The sequence below is a fragment of the Macaca fascicularis genome, chromosome 11 (genome assembly GCF_037993035.2).
Source record: "Macaca fascicularis isolate 582-1 chromosome 11, T2T-MFA8v1.1".
Taxonomy (NCBI): Eukaryota; Metazoa; Chordata; class Mammalia; order Primates; family Cercopithecidae; genus Macaca; species Macaca fascicularis.
The window spans coordinates 136,618,674-136,642,105 of NC_088385.1; the positions used below are offsets into that span (position 1 = coordinate 136,618,674).

Consider the following 23,432-nt stretch of genomic DNA (forward strand, 5'->3'; position numbering starts at 1 on the left):
GCAATAGAGCCAATTGAATGATTCAGAATGCCTCAGCTTGCTGGGCAGAAATGTAGAAAACTATGCCAGCTGAAATTTTCTGAGGCCACTTTTAGAGAAACTTGTTCTTACTTTTCTCCAAAGTGCCATTCTGAAGTCTCAGAAGGTCAATGAGGGCGTAGTCAAATATTAATTTATTTTCAAGTTAAATTTATTGAATCACAATTTACATATAATAAGTGTACACTTTAATTTTTAATTTTTGTGGGTACATACACTAGGTATATATGTTTATGAGGTACACGAAATATTTTGACACAGACATGCAATATATAATAACCACATCACAGAGAATAGGGTGTCCATCCCCTCAAGCTTTTATTCTTTATGTTACAAACAATCCAATTATATTCTTTTAGTTATTTTTAAATGTACAGATAAGTTATTACCGACTATAGTCACCCTGTTGTGCTATCAAGTATTAGGTTTTATTCATTCTTTCTATTTTTTTGTACCCATTAACCATCCTTACCTCCACCTCTGCCCCCCCCTATCTTTCCCAGCCTCTGGTAACCATCATTATACTATTTCCATGAGCTCAATTGTTTTGACTTTCTGATACCAAAATAAGATGGAACATGCAATGTTTGTCTTTCTGTGCCTAGTTTATTCACTTACAACACAATAATCTCTAGTTCCATCCATGCTGTTGCAAATGACAAGAGCTCATTCTTTCATGGCTGAGTAGTACTCGTTGTATATATGTACCTCATTTTCTTTGTCCATTAATCTGTTGATGGACACTTAGGTTGCCTCCAAATCCTGGCTATTGTCAACAGTACTCCAAGAGACAGAGGAGTGCAGACATCTCTTCGATATACTGATTTCCTTTCCTTCAGGTATATACTGAGCAGTAGGATTGCTGGGTCTTATGGTAGCTCTAGTTTTAGTTTTCTAATGAACCTCCAAACCATTTTCCATAGTGGCTGTATTGATTTACATTCCCATCAACAGTGTACAGGGGCTCCCTTTTCTCCACATTCTCACCAGCATTTATTATTGCCTCTCTTTGGGATAAAAGTCATTTTAACTGTGATGATATCTCACTATAGTTTTGATTTGTATTTCTCTGATGATCAGTGATGTTGAGCACATTTTCATATGCCTGTTAGCCATTTGTATGACTTCTCTTGAGAAATGTCTATTCAGGTCTTTTGCCTATTTTTAAATCAGATTATTAGATTTTTTCCCTATAGAGTTGTTAGAGTTCCTTATATATTCTGGTTATTAATGCTTTGTCAGATGGGTGGTTTGTAAATATTTTCTCCCATTCTGTGACTTGTCTCTTCACTTTGTTGATTGTATCCTTTGCTGTGCAGACTTTTAACTTGATGTGATCCTATCTGTCCGTGTTTGCTTTGGCGTGTGTGCTTGTGGGTTAGTACCTATGAAATCTTTGACCAGATCAATGTCCTAGAGAGTTTCCCTGATGTCTTCTTGTAGTAGTTTCATAGTTTGAGGTCTCAGATTTAAGTCTTTAATCTATTTTGATTTGATTTTTGCATATGGCAAGAGATACGGGTCTAGTTTCATTCTTCTGCACATGGATAATCAGTTTTCCAAATCCATGTAAAACTGTTTAAGAAATAGTCTTCTCCCCATAGTTGTATTCTAGTATCTAATAATTATTTTTTTCAGTTTCTCTCAGCACAATTTATTGAAGAGACTGTCCTTTCCCTAATGTATGTTCTTGACACCACTGTCAAAAATGAGTTCACTGTTGGTATGTGGATTTACTTCTGGGTTCTCTATTCTGTTCCATTGGTCTGTGTCTCTGTTTTAATGCCAGTACCATGCTGTTTTAGTTACTATAGCTCAGTAGTATAATTTGAAGTCAAGTAATGTGATTCCTCCAGTTTTGCTCTTTTTGCTTAGGATAGCTTTGGTTATTCTAGGTCTTTTGTAGTTCCACATAAATAGTGCACCCATTTTAAGCATATAGTTGGTTGAACTTTGATAAATGTATATAGTCATATAAACACATCATAATCATGATATAAAATATAGCCACCAACCCATCAATTTCTTTTGTGCACCTGTTAATTCAATTCCCTTCTCTTCTCTGGTCTCAGTAATCCCTAACCTGCCTTCTGTCACTATTGACTGGACTTGCCTTCTATAGAATTTCACATAAATGGAACAGTACAGTATATAATCATTTGTGTCTGGCTTCTTTCAGTCAGTCAAAATTTTTTTTGCAATGCATCTATGTTATGTGTACCAGTGTGTCATTCCTTTTTATCTTTGAGTCTTATTCCATTTATGGATATATAGAAATTTGTTCATCAATTCACCTGATGTTGGACACTTGGGTTATTGTGAAACAACTACTATGAATTTGCAAGTATAAGGCTTTGTCAGTCTTTTAAAATTTAGCCATTGTAGTGGATGTGTGATGGTAACTCATGGTAGTTTAAATTTGTATTTCTTTCATAGCCAAAGGTGCTGGGAGTCTTTTCATGTGCTTATTTAACATCTGTATATCCACTTTTGTGAAATCTCTGTTCAAATATGTTACCCATTTTTTAACTGGGTCATTTGTCTTCTATTCTGGATATGAGTCCTTTGTCAGCATTATGATTTGCAAATATTTCCTCCTGGGCTGCAAAATCAGTTTTAATATGGAAAACAATAATATTCTGTGCTTTATATATTGTTTTCACTTTTATTACCTCATTTTATCCTTAGAAAAATCTTGCCAAGGAGGGAGAAGACGTTTTATACCTTAATGTTTCAGATGAGGAAAATAAGACTCAGAAGAAAGTTGCCCATTTAATGTCACACAGCTGTTAAATAATAAATATGGGATGACTAGCTGCATTTACAGTGTGTTTAACTACCCAGAATTCATCCACTTGCATGTAAACTTTATGAAATGTAGGCATTTTTCTTCTTTTGTTGTTGTTTTATCCTGAAGCATCTGCAGTGCTTAGAACTGTGCCTGAAAAATGGTAGCTACTCAAATAATTTCTGATTCAACTCCTCTTTTCCTAATAAGACCATGGTCTGACAGATAGAAAGCTGCCTCTCACCCCACTACTTTCTGAGTTTCAGTGGCTCTGACCCTATTCCTGTGTCTTCAGCATGCACCTAAATTGCAGCAACAGGACTGGCCCAGGGAGAGGCACATGGCAAAGGCTGGTATCATAAGAGTAAATCTCAAGATTTCTGGAGGAACTACTGGAGAGAGACTTTGTAGTATCTTTTCTACTGAACTCAAAAATGGGACAGTTTGATGTCAGAACTGTTGTATTCCATTTATCATCAAAAGAGGTGAGCTCTTCTGAGAATTATAGCCAGCACAGAGACAAACCAGATGACAGAGAGACACTGAACATTGGTGACATCTTCTAAGCCATAAACCAAGCAACACTGTGGTGTAACAAAACAACATAAATATTTATTAGCTATACAGTTTCTGAGGGTCAAGAACTTGGGAGCAGCTTAGCTGGGTTGTTTTAGCTCAGGGGTTACCATCTGAAGTTGGCCAGGACTGTGATCGACTAGGGGCTAGGTGCTTTGTTTCCAAGGAGGTTCACTCATGTTTCTGGTCAGTTTGTGCTGACCATAGCAGGAGTCCTCAGTCCATCCCCACGTTGGCCTCTCTACTGGCTACCTGCATGTCCACATGTCATGGCAGCTGCCTAGCTTGTCCAGAGTGAGTGTCTCAAGAAAGAGCAAAGCAGAAGTAGAAATGTAGTTTAGGACCCAGTTTCAGAAGGCACACGCCATCATTCTGCTACGAGTTCATTAGAGGCAAGTTACTACATCTAACCTGCATTCAAAAGGAGGGTTATTGGACTCCACCTTCTGAAGGCAGGAGTGTCAAAGAATTTCTAGACGTGTTTTGAAACCACCACACCAGCCATATTGAAGGTCAGTGTCTTAGTCCATTTTGTGTTGCTAGAAAAAAGTATCTGAGGCTGGGTAACTAATAGAGAAAAGAAGCTTATTTATCCCACAGTTTTGTAGGCTGAGAAGCTCAAGGGCATGGCCCTGGCTTCTGGTGAGGGTTTTGATGCTGCATCACAACACAATGGAGAAGGTCAACAAGGGAGCATACATGTGTGAAGAGGAGAAAACTTGACAGGCTTTGTAACGACCTACTCTTAAGAGAACTTAACCACTCCCTCAAGAACCAATTCAGTCTTTTGAGGGTGAGAACATACTACCATGAGCATAGCACTCAGCCATTGATGAGGGATCTGACCCCATAACCCAAACATCACCCACTAGACTCCATCTCCCAACACTGCCATAACGGGGACCAGATTTTAACATGAATTTTGGTGGGGGCAAACAAATCCTATCCAACCGCAGTAGTCTACTTCAAGACTTTTTGTTTCATGCGCCCATAATTCTATCACCACCACCACCACGATCATCTGCATTCAATCTTTTTCTTTGTTTCTTCTTTTTTCTCCCTTGAATAAAGTAGTTGGAGCTGGATTTTCTGTCTCTTTCAATAGACAGATTCTTAACCGATATAGAAATCAAAAATATATCTTCTCACTCTAACTGTAGTGTTCCTACTGATAAACCACAGCTGACAAATTATGGTCTGAGTTTTGACATTGAAGGGCTAGATTTTTATGTTGTGTGTAGAGCCCAGGGGATTCTTAGAACATCAACAGTATGTACACCCATCTCTGATCATGCTGACCTCGATGAACTGAAATGATTTATCTGTGCATTGGAGCTGAATGAACACGCAGGACTGTTTGTTCATCCCGAACATTCATCTTTGCATCCTTAGGGCCTAACAAAGTATGTGGTGTAAATTAGATGCCTAATATACATTTGCTGAACAGGAGAGAACGGATGCAATTTCACTGCGTGAAATGATCATTGATGTTGAAGATGGTTAGAATGTTGCTTTTATGATCCATTCTCTTGATAGCTATGATTTGTCTGAAGCTGAAGCCCTCAGGAAGGAATGCAACACCCTCCAACCCCCTGAAATTGCAGCACTGTTCCTATGGGAAAATAGAGTCCAGTGTAAGACAATATGCTCCATGATTAGTGATGTTCCAGAATGCCTGGTGATGGAAAACAAGGACTGCCTATAATAGAATTGCTCTTTAGTCATTCAGAGAGACTCATTTAATCAAAGCCTGCTAGCATAAACGGCTGCTTTACAGCATGAGGCCCTTCTGGAAGAACATTAACTCTTGCATCTCCCCAGAGCCCCAGTTCAGCATATTTTCAATCAATATTTGCTCTGTAAGCACCACGTATACAGGACTACCCACTTTATTTTACTTATCTCTTAATCTAGATGCCCACTGACTTTCCCAGAAGAAACCAGGCAACCACATACTTAATGCTCCCCAGAAATCGGAATGCTGTGTCTTATTGCTGTCAGTACACTGGTTTTCAGCCCTGCACGATTTTTTGAACTAATTTCAGAAAAGATGTTTTCTACATATACCTTTCCCCACCTAATAGTTACAAATAAAATGAATATGAATAGATAAATGAATGAACAAATAAATTTAGAGCACTACCAATGTGATTGAAAGTTGACATTTCAAACCCTTCTGGCTTTATAAAATCTTAGCGTGCCTTCTATTACTGGATGTGGCCATGATCCTAGGGCCCAGAACATAATTCCCCAAAATACGGAACTTTGGTGATAAGAATACCACAGAAGCAGAAGCAGAAGCAAGAACGCCACTATGACCTCCTCCTACCATTCTCCCCTGAGCCATGGTCATAAAGGAATTCTCTGACTACCTCTCCAAAGAGAAGGTTGTAATACCCTCATTCCAGAGGGGTCCTGCCCTATATCTGAAGGCCACGGAGAATCTAAACAAATAGCCTTGCTATATCCCAAACCCCCCTCCAGTTTATTACCAATGGACCATACCCCTTTCTGTCCAATCACCCTGTCCAATAGACATAACTGTCCATTCTTCATTGAACCTATGCATAAAACCACAGTTTTCTTTTGATTTTTATTTCTGAAGGCTCCCGTGTCATACAAAACCTTGGTTAAATAATTTCGTTATGCTTTTCTCTTGTTAATCTGTCTTTTGTTATGAGGTGTCAGCCATGAACCATGCAGAAAATGAGGAAACAATATTCCTTTCTTTCCCCTAGAATGACATTGACAATGAGACAAGAACCATGCAAGGTGCTTTTCATGCATTCACTTCCTCCATCCTCAGGACTGCTTGATGTGTCATCATTACATCCCTTCCATGTGTGTGGACATCAAGAGGCTACACATTCTAGACAATTGCACAGCTGATCGGTAGTAGGGAGTGGACTTGGACCTCAGACCCTGTGAACCCACATTAACATTCACGTAATCATTTTGCTTTCCTCACTCCAGGGGATCTGACCCAAGTCCAAAAGTCTGTAAGTGCAACATTTGACTAAGGGATCCAGCTCTGAACCTGCCTCCCCAGTGTTTGAAACCTAGTTCTACCATGTATTAGTCTGTTTTCACGCTGCTGATAAAGACATACCCAAGACTGGGTAATTTACAAAGAAAAAGAGGTTTAATGGACTCACAGTTCCACGTGGCTGGGGAGGCCTCACAATCATGGCAGAAGGTGAAAGGCACATCTTACATGGTGGCAGACAAGAGAGAAAATGAGAGCCAAGTGAAAGGGGTTCCCCTTATAAAACTATCAGATCTCATTAGACTTATTCACTACCATGAGAACAGTATAGGGGAAACCGCCCCCATGATTCCATTATCTCCCACTGGGTCCCTCCCACAACATGTAGGAATTATGGGAGCTACAATTCAGGATGAGACTTGAATTGCCAAACCATAACACACCATCACTGCAGAGCTGAACTAAGGAGATGTGCTAGCTTCCGATGGCTGCTGTAACAAATGACCACAAATACAGAGGCTTAACATAATGCAGATTGACTCCCTTACAGCTCTGGAGGTCAGAAGCCTGAAATCAAGGTGTTGGCCAGGCTGGTTCTTTCTGGAGGCTTCAGGGGAGAATCCATTGCCTTGCTTTTTTCAGCTTTTAGAGGCTTCCACATTCCTGGGCTCCTGGCCCCTTCTTCAAATCCATCAAACCTCCATTTCCATTACCACATCTCCTACTTCTGACACCAAATCTCCCTCTGCCTTTCTCTCCTCTGTAATTACACGGGACCCATCAGATTAGTCTCATCTGAAGGTCCTCAACTTAATCACATCTTCAAAGACTTTTACCATGTAAGCTATATATTCACAGGCTATAGATTCCAGACACAGGCATGTTTGGGGTGAGGGTGGGAGTGGGAATGGGAAGTATTATTCAGCCCACTACAGAAAGTAATGTAAGTTACCTAAATTTCGCTGGGCCTCAGCTTCAAGATCCATCAAATGGCGATGAGATTTTTTTGCCTACCCTTAGCATTAGAAGAATCAAGTTGGTTAAATTGAAATAAGCTCTAGGTAAAACTGTTTGAAGAAGCTGGTACATATTTATCTATTAACCAGTGTGAGGTATTAGTACTCAGATTACCGATTCAAAAGGTCTAAAGGTAGATATAATACTTTAATGAAAAGGGGTGCGTTGGAGGGTCTGAGCATGTCTACAATCAAAGGGGGTGAGGGAGATAGAGAAGCCAGGGCCATTCAGTGGGGAAAACATTAGCCACCTGCTATTCCTATGGTTCTCTGGGATGGCAACTGCCAACCCCTGAGTGGGGTGGACCCACGGGAGCATCTCTGAGGGTGTCAAGCTGTTTCATTGCCTGATGCTAAAATAGCACTGGACAATAAATACTAAATGAAATTGTCCTTCCCCATGCAAAATTCAATCCACATCTTCTCATAAATCCTGCCTGAGGCTTCTGATACAATTTTTTAGGCTCATAACCCCATCTCAAGGTCATTCTGAAATTAGTTTGGAGGTAGTTTTCTATGTGGCAGGCACAGTTGAATAAGGAACAAGGAGAAATTAAGCTTGGCTTCTTTCTGATGATATTTATGCTGTAAAAGAAAATCCGACTTCTAATACATCCACCGCCTTGGAACTTGTCGATGTCCTTAGTTTCTTTGTATTATTTTAATATATAGCCTAAAATTATTGTACAATAGAATCGATTCATTCTAATTTACCTGGCAAAAAGATAGTCACTTAAATGCCAACACAAAAATGTATTGATGAATATAACTACAAGATCATCACAAGGCAGTAACTTTCAAAGAAAGTTTTTTTTTTTTTTTTTTTTTACCCTAAGGAGGATAAACAATTTCATTTTCGAATACCTTGACAGTTCCCTTCATGTCAACCTCAATTTCACACTTGAAGGAAATGCATAATTTTTCTATTGCGAGTTTATAAGAACAATAGAAGAATCAAAACCCCAGCATATATTTTTCTAATTAATAAAACTAAGGCATGTTTTTTGCAGAAGATTTGGCAAGTGTCAACAAATGAAAGAATGAGACTCTAAGATCATGAGAACATACACTTTCTGTCTTGTTTGCCATTGGTGTCATACAGTACAATGCCTAGCACACGGTAGCTTCTCAACATTTTATGGTTTGAATTCAGGAGGAAATAAATATCAGTCATAATTTCACTGTTATTAAAGTTGTGTTATATTTTACTTTTAGCCTGTTGACTATATTGTGTGTGTGTGTATATATGTGTATATATGTGTGTGTATATATGTATATATGTGTATAAATATGTACATATACATTTGGTTATTAACAAAATCAGGTTGCTACTCTATACATTTTATTTCATGCCTTTTTTTAACATATCAGTAAATTGAGAGCGTTTCCTCATGCCAATAAATCTTTTAAAACACCATTATCAGCTCTGTTACATTTTGCTCTGTGAAATGCTATAGTTATTTAATCACTCCTGTATTCCTAGCACTTAAGGATTCTAATTTTTTTCTATTATCAGTAACAATGTGAACACCGTGCTTAGGTATAACACTCCTGATTATTAAGATAAACCCTAAAATGTAGAAACAAAGGTTATTAAAAATTTTAATGAACGTTGGCACACACTGACATATTGCTTTTCTATATAGGAAGTTCTTTGAAGCTTTTCTGTTGGTTACAATTCCATTCATCTGAAGTTTTAATAGAATACACATTCCCAGTTACAGCCCAAGGAGGTTTAGGCTTTTATATGCTAAAGATACTTTTTCCCTTTAATTATGTCTCATTGCATTTTAAGAAATCTGAGCTCCTTTAAAGGAAGGGGTTATTAGTCTGGTGTGAATGGATTTAGAATTCAGGGTTCTATGAACTTGGCTAGGAAAAAAAACAGCCCTTTATTTTTTCTACCCTGGAACTGAAAATTAGCACGTCCTTCAATGTTGAACCTCGGTGACTACCAGAGTAGCTGTGACTTTTCACCAAAAGGAGCCACAGCGATCTTCATAGTCTATTGGATTTGTAAAAGATATTTCAAAATGTGCCCTGCCCTGAACACTTACTTGAAATCACAGTAGTTATTACAGGTGCTGCTAGGCTTTGTTTTCAGAGTTTTATTAAGGAAGCTCATAAAATACCTTATCACAATTTAGAAAATGTTTTGAAAGCTGCATTTCAATATAGCTGCATTCCTCAGGATTCCTGTGAATTTCATTTTAGGGAATTAAAAACATTATTCTGAGGATAGATTCATAAATGTCACAGAATTGTCAAAGCAATCTATGACACCAAAAACAGATAAGAACACTGGTTTTTTTTTTTTTAATTTGAGATGGATTCTTACTCTGTGGCCCAGGCTGGAGTGCAGTGGTACAATCTCGGCTCTCTGCAACCTCCGCCTCCTGGGTTCAAGCGATTCTACTGCCTCGGCCTCCTGAGTAGCTGGGATTACAGGTGCCCACCACCATGCCCAGCTACTTTTTGTATTTTTAGTACAGACAGGGTTTCACCATGTTGGCCAGGCTGGTCTCCAACTCCTGACCTCAGGTGATCCGCCCACCTTGGCCTCCCAAAGTTATGGGATTATGGGCGTGAGCCACCGTGCCTGGCCAAGAATGTTTGTTTTAAAGGTATCAAGGAAACAATCAGGAGAAAACATAAATTTCCCATAGAAGACATTTTGCAACTTATAAAGGCCTCTAGGAATATGATGTATGTGCACATATATGTATAGATAGATAAGTGTTTTGTACAGTACCGTTTTTGTTAGTGTGGGGCATCCGTCACCATAGGTGTGCAAGACAGTGTTCAGTGGGGCCTAACTTGATTTTTGGTGGGTGTTTAAGCAGAATAGACATTAAATAATCTTAGGGCCTCCCAACCCCCCTACTCTCTTTCCAGCTGTGGGTTTAGTTGGAGAGAACAACAATACATAGTGAAATGCTTAATACCATGACATCTTGCTTTCAATCCTTTGATTCTCTTAAGGAGAAAGGCACACTCTGAGGTGCATATGTCTCTAATCCTTCTGTAAGACCTGCCAACTATCTGTTCTAACACAGAAGAAAAAAACCCCGAAACTGGCTGCAAGCAATAGTCTCCACGTGGAAATCATTAGTAGTCACTCCTTTCATTATTTGGTTTTCACAATTAACTTCTAAATCCAAATTATCCTAGTTTTTCCATTTTTTATAACTTCCCTTTGGAATAAATTTACTTGAATTCAAAAGTAAAAGGAGTTAAAGGAGCATGTAAGTGATCTTGCAGGTTTGACGTAGACACGACAAATACTGTGGAAATATTGTTATTGTCAGAGTTTCAGGAAACCTGGACCAAGCTTCACCATTTTTATTCCCTAAGCCCTCCATCTTTTTAATGATTTCAGGTAAAAGAATGATCAAGGCATGCCACGATTAAGCTGTATATGTTGAGATCAACTCTGTGTCTTGATATTAAAAACCAAATTCAATCACCCTCTCCCATCAGCGCTTTTAGGCACCCACGTGTTCTCATTTCTTTTCTTTTCTTTTTTTTTTTTTTTTTTTTTTTTTTCTGAGACGGAGTCTCGCTCTGCCGCCCAGGCTGGAGTGCAGCGGCGCGATCTCGGCTCACTGCAAGCTCCGCCTCCCGGGTTCACGCCATTCTCCTGCCTCAGCCTCCCGAGTAGCTGGGACTACAGGCGCCCGCCACCTCGCCTGGCTAGTTTTTTGTATTTTTTAGTAGAGACGGGGTTTCGCCGTGTTAGCCAAGATGGTCTCAATCTCCTGACCTCGTGATCCGCCTGTCTTGGCCTCCCAAAGTGCTGGGATTACAGGCTTGAGCCACCGCGCCCGGCTTCGCACAGGTTTTCTGCCTGTAGACCTGCTATAATAAGGACCTATAGACCAAACAAAATGTTGCTGTCATCCATGTTACACTTGCCTCCAGGAGTGAGTAATCAAAACCACATTTAGCAGACTTCGGGAGTTATCCAAAAACAATGCTGAGTAATTATAGACAGAAACACCCAGTGACTGAAATTGATATTGACCAAACTGAGGAGATACTTTCTTATATTTACAGAGTCCCAGTTGATGTCTCTTGGAGACTCTGGATTTGATCCTGATACAATTACGTCACATGTTGGTATTCTGTCCACAAGACAGAAACCCATTTTACTCTGGAGGATTTTCAAATTCAGGTTATAGGAAAGGGGTCACTGGTCTTGTGATATGAGTTGAATTTACCCCCAGCATCTCTATTCTATAGTAGAAAAACCGGATCTATCTTTAAGACAAAAGATTAAGTATCTAGAACTACCTGCATTTATTAATTGGAATCATTTGCTTAAAGAAATAAACCTCTTCAAAATAGCAAGGTGAAATAGCTTTTAATGCTACCCCTGATTAGAATGGCTGGTGAACGGATCATTTATTTCTTCTACTGCTGATCACAGAGCTTAAAGTTCTAAAAGGAAAAGAGCAAGTTTATGTAGAAAATAAAAGAGCAGTTGAGAAAGAATTAAGGTCACCAGGTACTTCGTAACTTAGTGGGTCCTATTGAGAAGTTGAAAATCTATTAATTTAAAGTGCAATCTAGAAATCGAATATCAATGGAATCATAAACATGCTCTCTTGTGTCTGGCTTCCTTCAGCATCGCACTTCAGGGCTAATCTACGTTTTCTCAGTGCTTCCGTAGCTTGTTATTTTTCATTGCTGAGTAGTATTCTGCTGCTTAGATGTATCACAGTTATTTATCTCTCACCAGCTGGCAGACATTTGGGTTATTCACAGTTTGGGCTATTGTGGAAACAGCAAAATTATACACAGAAGAGACCACTTATTGCCTAGAATTGAGAGAGAAATAAAAACTTCATGCAAATGAGTAAAAGCTGATTTTTTTTTTTCTGGTGATGGAAAACTAGGTTGCAGTGATGGCTGAACAACCAAAGACATCTTCTAAAATTCATTTAACTGTGTGCCTAAAATAGGTCAATTTGACAGTATGTAATTTATAACACAAGAGCTTTAAAAAGGTTCTAAGTAGGAATATAAAGTCATATGCCCATATTGCCAGTTTCTCTAACTGATGTCACAGTTAGTCACCAGGGTTCAAGGACTAAGAAGTCACCACAGAAAGTTCTTACACTGATTGACACACATCATGGCAGGTGAAAGCTGTCAGAAGAAAGTTGCTTTACCAAACCGTATATATTAATACTTAAAAAATAAGACATCCTGTCCATGAGAAACAACAGAATGAGATTTTTAGGACATAAGAAACAAGATGATACTTTGTATTAGTTGGACTGTAAATAAAGCTTCTTCGGATGGATCCTATAATTTTTCTTTCATTCCTTTTTTTAATGTTCCATGAAATACTATCATCTTTCTAAACTGTTCCCCAGGCCTTCAAGCCACAGATCATCCAAACACAGCATTTGTTCCACCAAGCTAAGCACACCAGGGGAATCTAGAGGTTTCGGCAAGTTTGATCAAATCCTCATGGTAAAGGGTTGTCACAGAGCATGAAGGGACAGACCTGAGACCGTGTGGCCCACACAGTTAAGTGATCAAAGGAAGTGGCTGTCGCAAAGAACACTCCCTCGTCATCAAAAACATCCAAGGCTATTTTGGAGAGATGCAGAAATCTATTCACTTATTGACAATGAACACCCATCAGAAACAGTGACTGCAAATGTTCATGATCCTTAACAAATAAAAAAATACTTTTGGATTTTACAGTGGTGTATATATGCTACTAATACATATATAAGTATAGATATGGGTATGGATAAGATAGATATAAATATGGATCTATAGACAAAACTATATAGATTAGATATATATGTAGATATAGATTCGATATATACACAGAGATTAGATATAGAAAAATAGCTGTATGTAGACATAGAGACTTGGCCTTTTTCTTCTCTGTAGGACTGCTTCTGAAGATTTCCTGCTCAGAGAGGACACTAAGGCCTGCACATATGTGCATGCACACGCACACGGACACACACACAGACACACACACCTATTGAAGGTGCAAGTTCAGACATGTACATGAAGACAGATAGCAGCACACGGTTTTCTACATGGAATGTCGTGTGTCACTTTAGACATTTCTGCCACTGCAGATGTGTTTGGTAGTTCCATTGAAAGGGGAGCTTTATCTTTCCTTGAAGCAACATCTAGTGGCCTTCACAGGACTCCGAAATCACAAAGCGACAGCAACCAAACATTAGCCATGATCTACAGCCCCGGAGTGTATTGATGAAGCATTTTGATGAACAGCAGCAAGTGGCATAATGTAATTATTGTTGCTATTAGGTTATTATTTATGCCACATGCATGACTCTTGTAGCTATAGCAAGAGAAGCAGTCGGTATTTTAGTATTATGGCATTCCGGAGATCCTATCAAAAAGCCAGGGCAGCTTCCACTAGCAAAGACGCTCGGCGGTAACTCAGCGCCATTACCCACAGAAAGTGGAAGTTCAATAATTTAATTCTAAATTTGGTGCTCTACTTGGAAACAGAAGATATTAAATACCAGATATATGGATATAATAAAAGCAAAGCAATACAAGGGTAAATTAAGGCAAATCTCACCCTCCTTCGTGCTACTGTATAATGAGATTGAACGAGTGTCAGGAAATGTTGAGTGAGTCAGCCTGAAGTCTGATTTCACAGAGAACGGGGTTCATCATTCCGCTTGACTGCCAGGCCATATGCTTGAATTACTGCTGCCTCCTGGCTTCGTTTAAATGTTTTTTCAGGGAGGCAAATGTAGATAAGCTTACATTTACTGGGGCAAAACTCAGTGCTATCTTAGGAAGATTCTAAAGCTCTGTTCCCCACGATGTCTGGAAAATATCTTTGCGTACTTCACCTGAACGTGCATTTCTCACACATTGACTTTTCAAGAAACAGTCATGTCCTTGACCCATCTATACCTGTATTAACTCAGTAATTTTCCCTAAAACAACACATTGCTGTGGGGGTTCTCTTCATAATTACATTAGTGGTAACATATTACACATGCTACTATTCAAGATTTTCTCCCCGTCCAACATTACAGTTTCAGGTTAATTTCTTGCTGATATACACAGATCAATGGCATCCCTCATAATTGCTGCAAAAAATTCTATTACATGAACACAACTTCTTAAAATTCATTCACATCTTGATGGGCATTTAGACTGTTTTTAACTGTCTGCTATTACCAAAAACAAACAAACAAACAAACAAACAAAAAACGCTGCAATTACAGCCCTGTATCCATCTCTCCAGACTGATGGCTAAGTTTTTATCTAGAGCATATATATCTAGAACACTAATTTCAGGGTCCTATGATTCAGGTTTTAAATCTTATTAGCCAGATACCGACAAATATATCTCTACAGTGGAAGAACCATTTCACAAATCCCCCAGAAGGGTATAGGAGTTCTCTGTTCTCCCTGGAGGCAGAGCTTGCAATGAGCCAAGATCCCGCCACTGCACTCCAGCCAGGCGACAAAGCGAGACTCCGTCTCAAAAAAAAAAAAAAAAGAGTTCTCTGTTGTCCCTCATCCTCAGAAAACCATTTTATTATTTTCATTTTCTTTTCTTTCTTTTTTTCTTTGTTTTTTTGGAGAAGGAGTCTCACTCTGTCACTCTCTCACCCAAGCCGTAGTGCAGTGGCACGATCTTGACTCACTGCAACCTCCACCTCCCGGGTTCAAGCGATTTCCCTGCCTCAGCCTCCTGTATAGCTGGGACTACAGGCACCCACCACCACACCCAGTTTTTTTTTTTGTATTTTAGTAGAGATGGGGCTTCGCCATGTTGACCAGGATGGTCTCGATCTCCTGACTTTGTCATCTGCCCATCTCGGCCTCCCAAAGTGCTGGGACTACAGGTGTGAGCCACGGTGCTCAGCCGAGTGGTTTTTTTTTTTTTTTTTTTTTTTTGCTAATATAATTAGTAGAAATGATATCTAAGAGTTCTGAAAACAACATCTTGGTCTGTTGTATCCCTAATGCAGAAGTTATTAAAACAAACTTGAATGGAAATACTTTTGACAGATTCTAAATTTAAACATAATGGGGAAACTTCATTATCTTTGATACAGGCTCAGTATACAACTAATGTGATTCATCTTGTACTCTGGGAAATTTAAATTTAGACTCTGGAAATAAAAGCTTCCTTCATGGTCTAAGAGGACTTGGGTATGTGTGCTGCATATACTACATGGGTGTTTTAACAATTTAAAAATGATGAAGGTTCTGTTGATTATTTCAAAGTGTGTGCACATGTGTGACTGTATTTGATTCTCACAATAGTCCAGTGAAGGCTGGCATTGTTATGCCAATATTACAGAGGAGGAAGTTGCTTTTCCTCTCTGGTCATCTGCCAGACAGACATCACTGCGACACACAGCATAAAAATGAGAACTAAACATCAGATTTTCTGGATCTCACATTTATGTTCTTCCCACTCTCTCTGCAGAATCATAATTCAGATGGTAATAAATACAACTGTGGTAATCCATAGTCAATAGGGAGGATATAGAAACTATTTAAGGCATCATAAATCACAGTTGCCCACGAAAGGAAAGTCACGCCATTTTGATGACTTCATACCACTGTCTCAGGTTTGCTGATACTTAGATTCTGGGCGTTAGAAGAACTGATTGTTTCAATTAGTGGATGACAGCCTGCTGGAAAATTAACAAGCATTTCTTTAAGTTTCTAACATACACAGAACTGTTCTGATACAGTGCTAATGTGAGTTCCCCACCCTATTACATTGTACTGCAAATTTCTAAAGGATCCTACTAAAGTGAAGGAGGTTAGTGAGGTACTATGCTTTTTTCATCATTACTGGAATTCCCATATGTGTATTCTTTATAAATTGATGAAACAGAGGCTGCTGGTTGCCCCACTTCCCCAGGCTGCAGTTCTGTTTTATTTTTTATTTTTATTTTTTTTCTTCCTTGAGACAAAGTCTTGCTCTGTCACCCAGGCTGGAGTGCAATGGTATGAGTTCAGCTCACCTCAACCTCTGCCTCCCAAGTTCGAGCAATTCTCCTGCCTCAGCCTCCTCAGTAGCTGGGATTATAGGCACACACCACCATGCACAGCTAATTTTTGTATTTTTAGTAGAGATAGAGTTTCACCATATTGGCCAGGCTGGTCTCGAATTCCTGACCTCGTGATCCACCCGCCTCGGCCTCCCAAAGTGCTGGGATTACAGGCATGAGCCACCACGCCCAGCCTCTTCTTTCTTTAGAACAGAACACTACTTTTGAACTGGGCACACTGCTGGTAATAAATTATGTTTCCTACTTTCCTTTGAAGTATGGTTTGGTCATGTGATTAAGTTCTTATCAATGAGATGCAAGAGAGAGAAATAGGGTTGAAAAGAGCTTCCAGGAAGGTTGTCTAAAAAGAGTCAACCCAGTTAAGAAGAGCTTTTTCTGTCACTTTTCTTTTGCCTGCAATGACTGACACTCCTGAAGCCATCTCGATCTATGAGGATGTAAACCCTCCATTCACATGGTGTTGAAGAAGGAAAGGGTCCTGAGACCCCAGTGATACTGGAGAACTGCCATTCCAGCCGTGGCCAGCCTTAAGCTTCTTTTATGTGAGAAAGAAAAAACTTCTGTCTTGTTGAAGATATTCCTATTTGTTTCCGAAAACAGTCTATTTAAGGCCGGGTGTGGTGGCTCACTCCTGTAATCTCAGCACTTTGGGAGGCCAAGGCAGGTAGATTACTTGGGCTCAGGAGTTTGAGACCAGCCTGGGCAACAGGGCAAAATCCCGTCTCTACTATATAAACAAAAATTAGCCAGGTGTGGTGGTACACGCCTGTAATCCCAGCTACTTGGGTGGCTGAGGCAGGAGAATCGCTTGAACCCAGGAGGCAGAGGCTGCAGTGAGCCAAGATCGCACCACTGCACTCCCACTTGGGCAACAGTGTGAGACCTTGTCTCAGGAAACAAAACAAAACGAAACAAAACATTTGTTTTAAAATGAAATGTTAATTACCAAAAATGTAAAAATCAGTATTACAATGAACAAATAGATAATTATGAAAATAGATTAAATTTAGCTATATATTCTTGCCTATCTATAATGTATCGATCAGCTAAGGATAGAAGCTTTAAAGAGATACTAGCCCTTAAAAGAGATGAACTTCTCTTCAATCAAGTCTTGCTGGAGAACTTAAATAAATGTAAGTTTTGTCATTCAAGTATATTTAACCTCATTTCTACGTTAACACCTAAAATCATTTACATATCAACTGTGGTGAGTTTTGGGAAACACTTATCTATGGAGAGAACTACAAGGAAATGATTATATGTGGCTTTTGTTACATATTTATCTAAGTTAACATAGGAGTATAGTGAGCAAGATTCTGAAAATGCAAAATGCAATTTGATGGACACAGCATAATTGGTTATCCTGCAGGCAATGCTTAGTCAAAACAGATCTGATAGCTGTGATAGCATTCATAAATTCATATTGTTATGATCACATTCTCAGCAACCTAACTTCTTCAAACAGGGAAGGATGCATTTCAACTTAGATAAGAGATCTTTCCTCACTCCTGGTGAGTTCACCACTAGCACAAAAGTCTCTCCTTAATCCATAAAATTAAACCTGTCACAGTGACTTAACTTCATTAACGCAACTTCTTGATCCATGGCTAATTATTAGCAATACCAAATCTATGACTCTCAAGCTAATTAAGACTGCTTCTTTTGCATGATGATGATCAGATTCTGACTTTTAAGAATAACTGGAAAACATTCAAAGAAGGTAGGAGGAAATTATAAAGCAAAACAGCTTCTGAAGCAAAACCTACTAATATTATTAAAACGTCTACTCTATAATACATTTTCCAATTATCCTTAAGAAAAACACATCTCATCGCAGTCCATCACTATCTGTAATCATGGAGCATGATTTTTCTTTAATTCTCCAAAGGCAGAAAGAAGTAAAATGAACAGTTTTAAGGCTAGGATAAAAGTTGAATATAGGAATGAATACATCATATTTTTAAAATCTCTATTTTAGTCGCAGATGTCTTATGAAATAGGTAATACATGCACACAGCAAAAAAAAAAAAAAAAAAAAATCAAACAGTTCAAATGGTTCACTGTAAAAAACAATTTACATTCAGCCTTTTCCCCCAGCTTCCCAGTTGTCTCCGTAGAAATCGCAGTTGCCAGTCCTTTGTGTAGACTTCTTGGGACATAGTCTGCTCACAAAAGTACCCTTCTCTGGGTTTCCCCAAATGCTGCCTCACTATACATGCAGCTATGCACCTTACCTTTTGAACAAGTATACAGAAAACCACTAAATATGTGTGCATACAGATTTGTATCATAATACATATATACTAGAGATATGGTCTAATTCTAGAACAAATTATCAAATTGAACAAATATTTATAGACAGCCCACTGTGTGCCAGACACTACTGTATGGGCTGGAGCATAGCTGGAAAAAGACCTGCTCCCAAAGCTACAAGACTTCCATTCTAGAGCTTCCTCATTAAGCAGAGCCTTCCTAGCTGCCGTGTAAAATCCCTACATCAACACATATGTCTATCAACAAAAACCTGTAAAATGTACATCTATATGCATGCATGCATTTGCATATCTATATCACATATATATGTTCTATATACTTATATGCTGTATGCATGTACACACATATAACATATTGTGCATGTGTGTATCTGTACGTGTATAAGCTTTTTCCATCATCCAGACCCATAGTATGAGGAAACATATCCTGGCCTCCAGAAGACAAGAAGAAAAAAGATAAAAAAGGAAACAGAAAACTGGCATCAGAATCCACAAAGAGATAAGGAATGGTCTTCATTTAGAATGAAGAATTAGGGCTTTTAAAAGAAGAGCTTTATATTCTATTCAGGGTACTTGTTTCTTAAAGAAGATACTGACACAGATGAAAAAAAAAATGGCAAACACCATGCATTTCTGCATTTGGATGTGCTCTGAATGTGCTGAGATTCTGGAAGCCTCTGGAAATATAAAAAGGCAGCTGACATTTCAATGGGAAGGAGGTACCACTGGGTCACCCATGCTCTCTCTCCGTGTCCAAGATGAACTGAACTATTTGTCAGAAATTAACAATAAAAAAGGCATAAATATTTTCTAATGGTTCAACGCCCTCAGCCTCTCATAGACAAGACTAACTACTGCTTCTCCTAATATATAAAAATAGATGGCAAAAGAAATCACAAGAGAAAATAAAAGTTCATTGGTTGAGATTCTTCCCCCTAAATTTATTCTTTTCTTCTGATAAAGAATAAACACATCTATTCATCCACCCTCTCATCCATCCATCTGTTCATCCATCCATTTGCCCATCCATCTATCCATTCATCCATCCATCTACCCATCCGTCCACCCATGTGTCCATCTATCCCAATTTTTGCTAACTACAAAACACAAAATAAATCTTTTATTGAGATAGCACCTTATTTCCAAATTATATTACTGGCACAGACGTGTTTCAACGTGTGTATCTGTAAGTTCATCCAGGTCACCAGTTTGGCACACTATCACTACAGAAACATATCACTACATCAATATCTAGGACTGAACTCAAATACAGATTTTCTCTTTTCCCTCTCATTTGCTGTACAAGCAAATCTTCAAGAATAAAAAGGAACGGCCCAAACGAGAGCTGCTGATAATCCAAATTCCTAAAAACCAACGTTGAGCAAAGAAGCACAGAAAGGAATCCAGATCAAATCATCCCCACATTGGTCTCAAATGCTCCTTGGTAATAAGCCAAAAAAAATCATAATAGTTGTCAGCTCAGATTCATGAGCTCCCTGCTAGAATAAATAATAAAAAATAAGAATATTTTCCAAACACTGAGCTATGAAGTTTAAAAATGCACTCCAGAAATAATGCATGGCATACCGGAATTCTTCCTTTCGTTATTGTTGAAATTTTCAATAGTATCATGAGCATAAAGCAACATACAGGTGACAAAAATATGTGACCAGACTAGGAAATCCCCTGAGCCACAAATGAGATTTCAGGAAAGTGCAATCAAACAAGAACGACTGAGTTTCAAGCCTCCCTTTGCCAGCTGTGAATTGATTGTTTCTAATTTGGTGGCTATCAGAGACAGATTCAGGTTTTAATTTCTCCCTAGAGTAATCCACAATTCCCTGCAATTCCACCGCAGATAGTTCACTGTACCATCAGAAAATGCCTGCCCATGGATACAATCACATGCATTATATTTAAATATACACTGCAAACGTGGAATGCACTCATGTGAAGAGAGATGTATAGGCTCTGGTTTCTAACACTTGCAAAATGGGCCGTTTTATGAGACATGCAGAGTTTCAGTTCATCCAATAACATGGACTAGAAAGAGGTCATGTTGAAGAGGAACATGGTTTGTGGATCAATTCCATCTGCAGGGTGCAGTCCTTGCAGGTGACACGGTGCTCTGCCGGGGTGTTAAGTAGGTCCGCTGTGAAGAATAGCCCATCTTTCCCAAATGAAGGCTTCCATTCATCTTACCTGGAGGCCCTGATAGAATAGATGACACACACCAAATGCAAACCACAGTGGAAATGGTTGTTCGCAATCCAGGAAAAGAAAAAAAAAAAAAAAAAAAAAAAGGCCACATTTGCAGCTGATCTGAATATATTGGAGGCCAGCTGGGACTCACCTGGTTTCCGAGCCAGCCGATTTCTTCTGACAAACGATGACAGCTGGTGCATACTTTCCAGTATAATCCGTGCGCTCCCTGACATCCCAAATGGAAGGGCTGCTGGCTCGCACGCCGATGATGTTCACGCCTTTCTTCACCTTTGCCCTGTTGGAGACAGCACGTGTGGGTCTGAGTCAGCTCTGGGGAATCCCCGGGTCATGCTGGTTCTGGGAACACGGGGAGCTTAATTGCTCACCGTTGCCTTGCAGGTGTAAGCTCATGTATACTAGGATTTAAACACAAATTTGCAGTCGCCTTCCAATCCATCTGTCCTAATTTCTTTCCATTTTTCCTGCCTTTAATAAAGAGCTAGAGATAGTATATGGATAGCCAGCAAACATTAGTTACAGAAAGAAACAGAATATCGTTGCACTAGCTTGTGTCTTTAAATAAAGCCAAAGCCAGACACAAGCACAAAACTACCTGAAACCCCTTAGCCTGGCCAAACTCAATAGAAAAAGGCAACTAAAGTGCAAAAGTAAAGATTGAAATAAGAACACACATTCACTGAATGTATCCCAGTGCCAGGCACTGATGGACATTTTGTCCCTATTACCTACTCTTCCTAGCAAGGTTCCAAGTCCAAAATGAGGCTGAGGTTCAGATAGGCGAGGGAATAATGATTCCCTCAAGTGATCCACCTGCCTCAGCCTCCCAAAGTGGGAGCTACTTTGCCCAGCCCTGTTAACTTTTTATAATCTTGTCTTCTTACTGTATGCTTTCCATTCTATATGTTCTTTCCAACTCAAGTTTCTAAAAGAAACACAGAATAATGAAACCCCATCTCGACTAAAAATACAGAAATCATTTGAGGGTGGTGGTGTTCTCCTGTAGTCCTAGCTACTTGGGAGGCTGAGATGGGAGGATCACTTGAGCCTGGGAGGCGGAGGCTGCAGTGAGCTGAGATCGACCCACAGCACTCCAGCTTGGGTGACAGAGTGAGATCCTGCCTCAAAAGAAAAATAATAATAAATAAAATATAAAATAAAATGCAAACGGTTTGATTTTTGTTTACAAGCTGGCCTAGAAGTTTGAAAAAGATAATGCTTCCTGCTGTGTTTTCTCTTAGTCCTTCAGTGGAAAATAGGAAAAGTCTTGAAGCAAAAGTACCAAGGGGAACCTGGAGCACATTGATGGTACCTGGGCAGAAGAGGACAGTGGGGGCGGCCTACGTGGAGTTCCTCCAGACTCGTAATCACTGTGCCTACACAAACATACAGACAAGGCAATGGTGCCACAGCCTAGACCTCAGACCCCTCTCTGCCATGCCAGAGGAGAAAGTGAGACCACCTCCTGCTATTAATATTAGGGACAAAAGGTGAGGAGGAGATGACAGTCGTAGGACCAGGGCTTCGAGAAAAAGCAGGACATGTCTGTCCCTAACACCGAGAACAGTATTTCCCATGGAAACAGTTTTAAAATGTAGTGTGCAGGAAAGACCTGAGGCCGCAGGCTTGAGACAGCCCTCCTTAGGAAAGCCCGCTTGCAAGCGTGGCTGGGAACTTGGATTTGGGGAGAGTGCCCTCCCTTTTCATGGTCAGAGGGGCTCACGCTGCCTAGACTGGACAAACGAGGTGGTTTATGCTGGACATTTTCTTATCTTCTGGGAGCGTAGAATTTTGGTATGTGCCAGGCAGAGGGTGCCCCCATGAGCAGTCCCCCAGTGAAAGCCCCGAACTCCTGGGCTCAGGTGAGCTCCCCTGGCAGTGGTGTCCCAGCTATGTGCTGGAGGAATTGGAGGAATTAAGTGCATCCTGCATGACTCCACGGGGAGAGGATTCCTGGGAGCGTGAGCCTGGTCTCCTCCCCTGTGCCTTTTCCCCCTGCAGACTGTGCTTTGTGTTCCTTGGCTAATACATCAGAGCAGTGATTCTCACCACATGCTGAGTCCTATCCGTTCTAGCGACTCGTTGGACCTGGGGGTGGTCTTAGGAACCCCTAGCACACATACTGATTTGGCTAGTCCACAAAGAGAGCAAGAATTGCTTCTGAGGTGTGGCCCTACTGCAAAAGTTCGCATTTTTAGAAGACAATCATCATGTATAACATTATTTCTATAGGGGAAAATACATATTTTATGTTTTAAATAATCATTGTGCATGGAAACACTTTGAATGCAGTCGTTTAAAAATTGGGAATTGCATGCAGATGCCAAAAAGCCATCTGACCTTTCTGGATACTCAGGTGAGACACTCAGCGAATAGTTACGATTCCTGCCTTGCAGAAACTCATTTAAATTGTAGGCAACCAAGACGTGGTAGCGAACAAAAGTGCAATCCGCTGTGGACAGCTACTATTATATT

General features: G+C 39.7%; 1 protein-coding gene across 2 annotated transcripts in view; it reads right to left on the minus strand.

The window, feature by feature from the left end:
* Positions 1-23,432, minus strand: part of TMEM132D (transmembrane protein 132D) — an 825,450-nt gene that overhangs the window by 432,627 nt on the left and 369,391 nt on the right. Inside the window, exon 3 of one of the 2 annotated variants that reach the window (XM_005572613.5) lies at positions 21,088-21,234. The exons of the other annotated variant lie outside the window; for it this stretch is intronic. Coding sequence (XP_005572670.2) covers positions 21,088-21,234 — 147 coding nt within the window. The remainder of the gene's footprint in view (positions 1-21,087; positions 21,235-23,432) is intronic. 2 annotated transcript variants of the gene reach the window in all.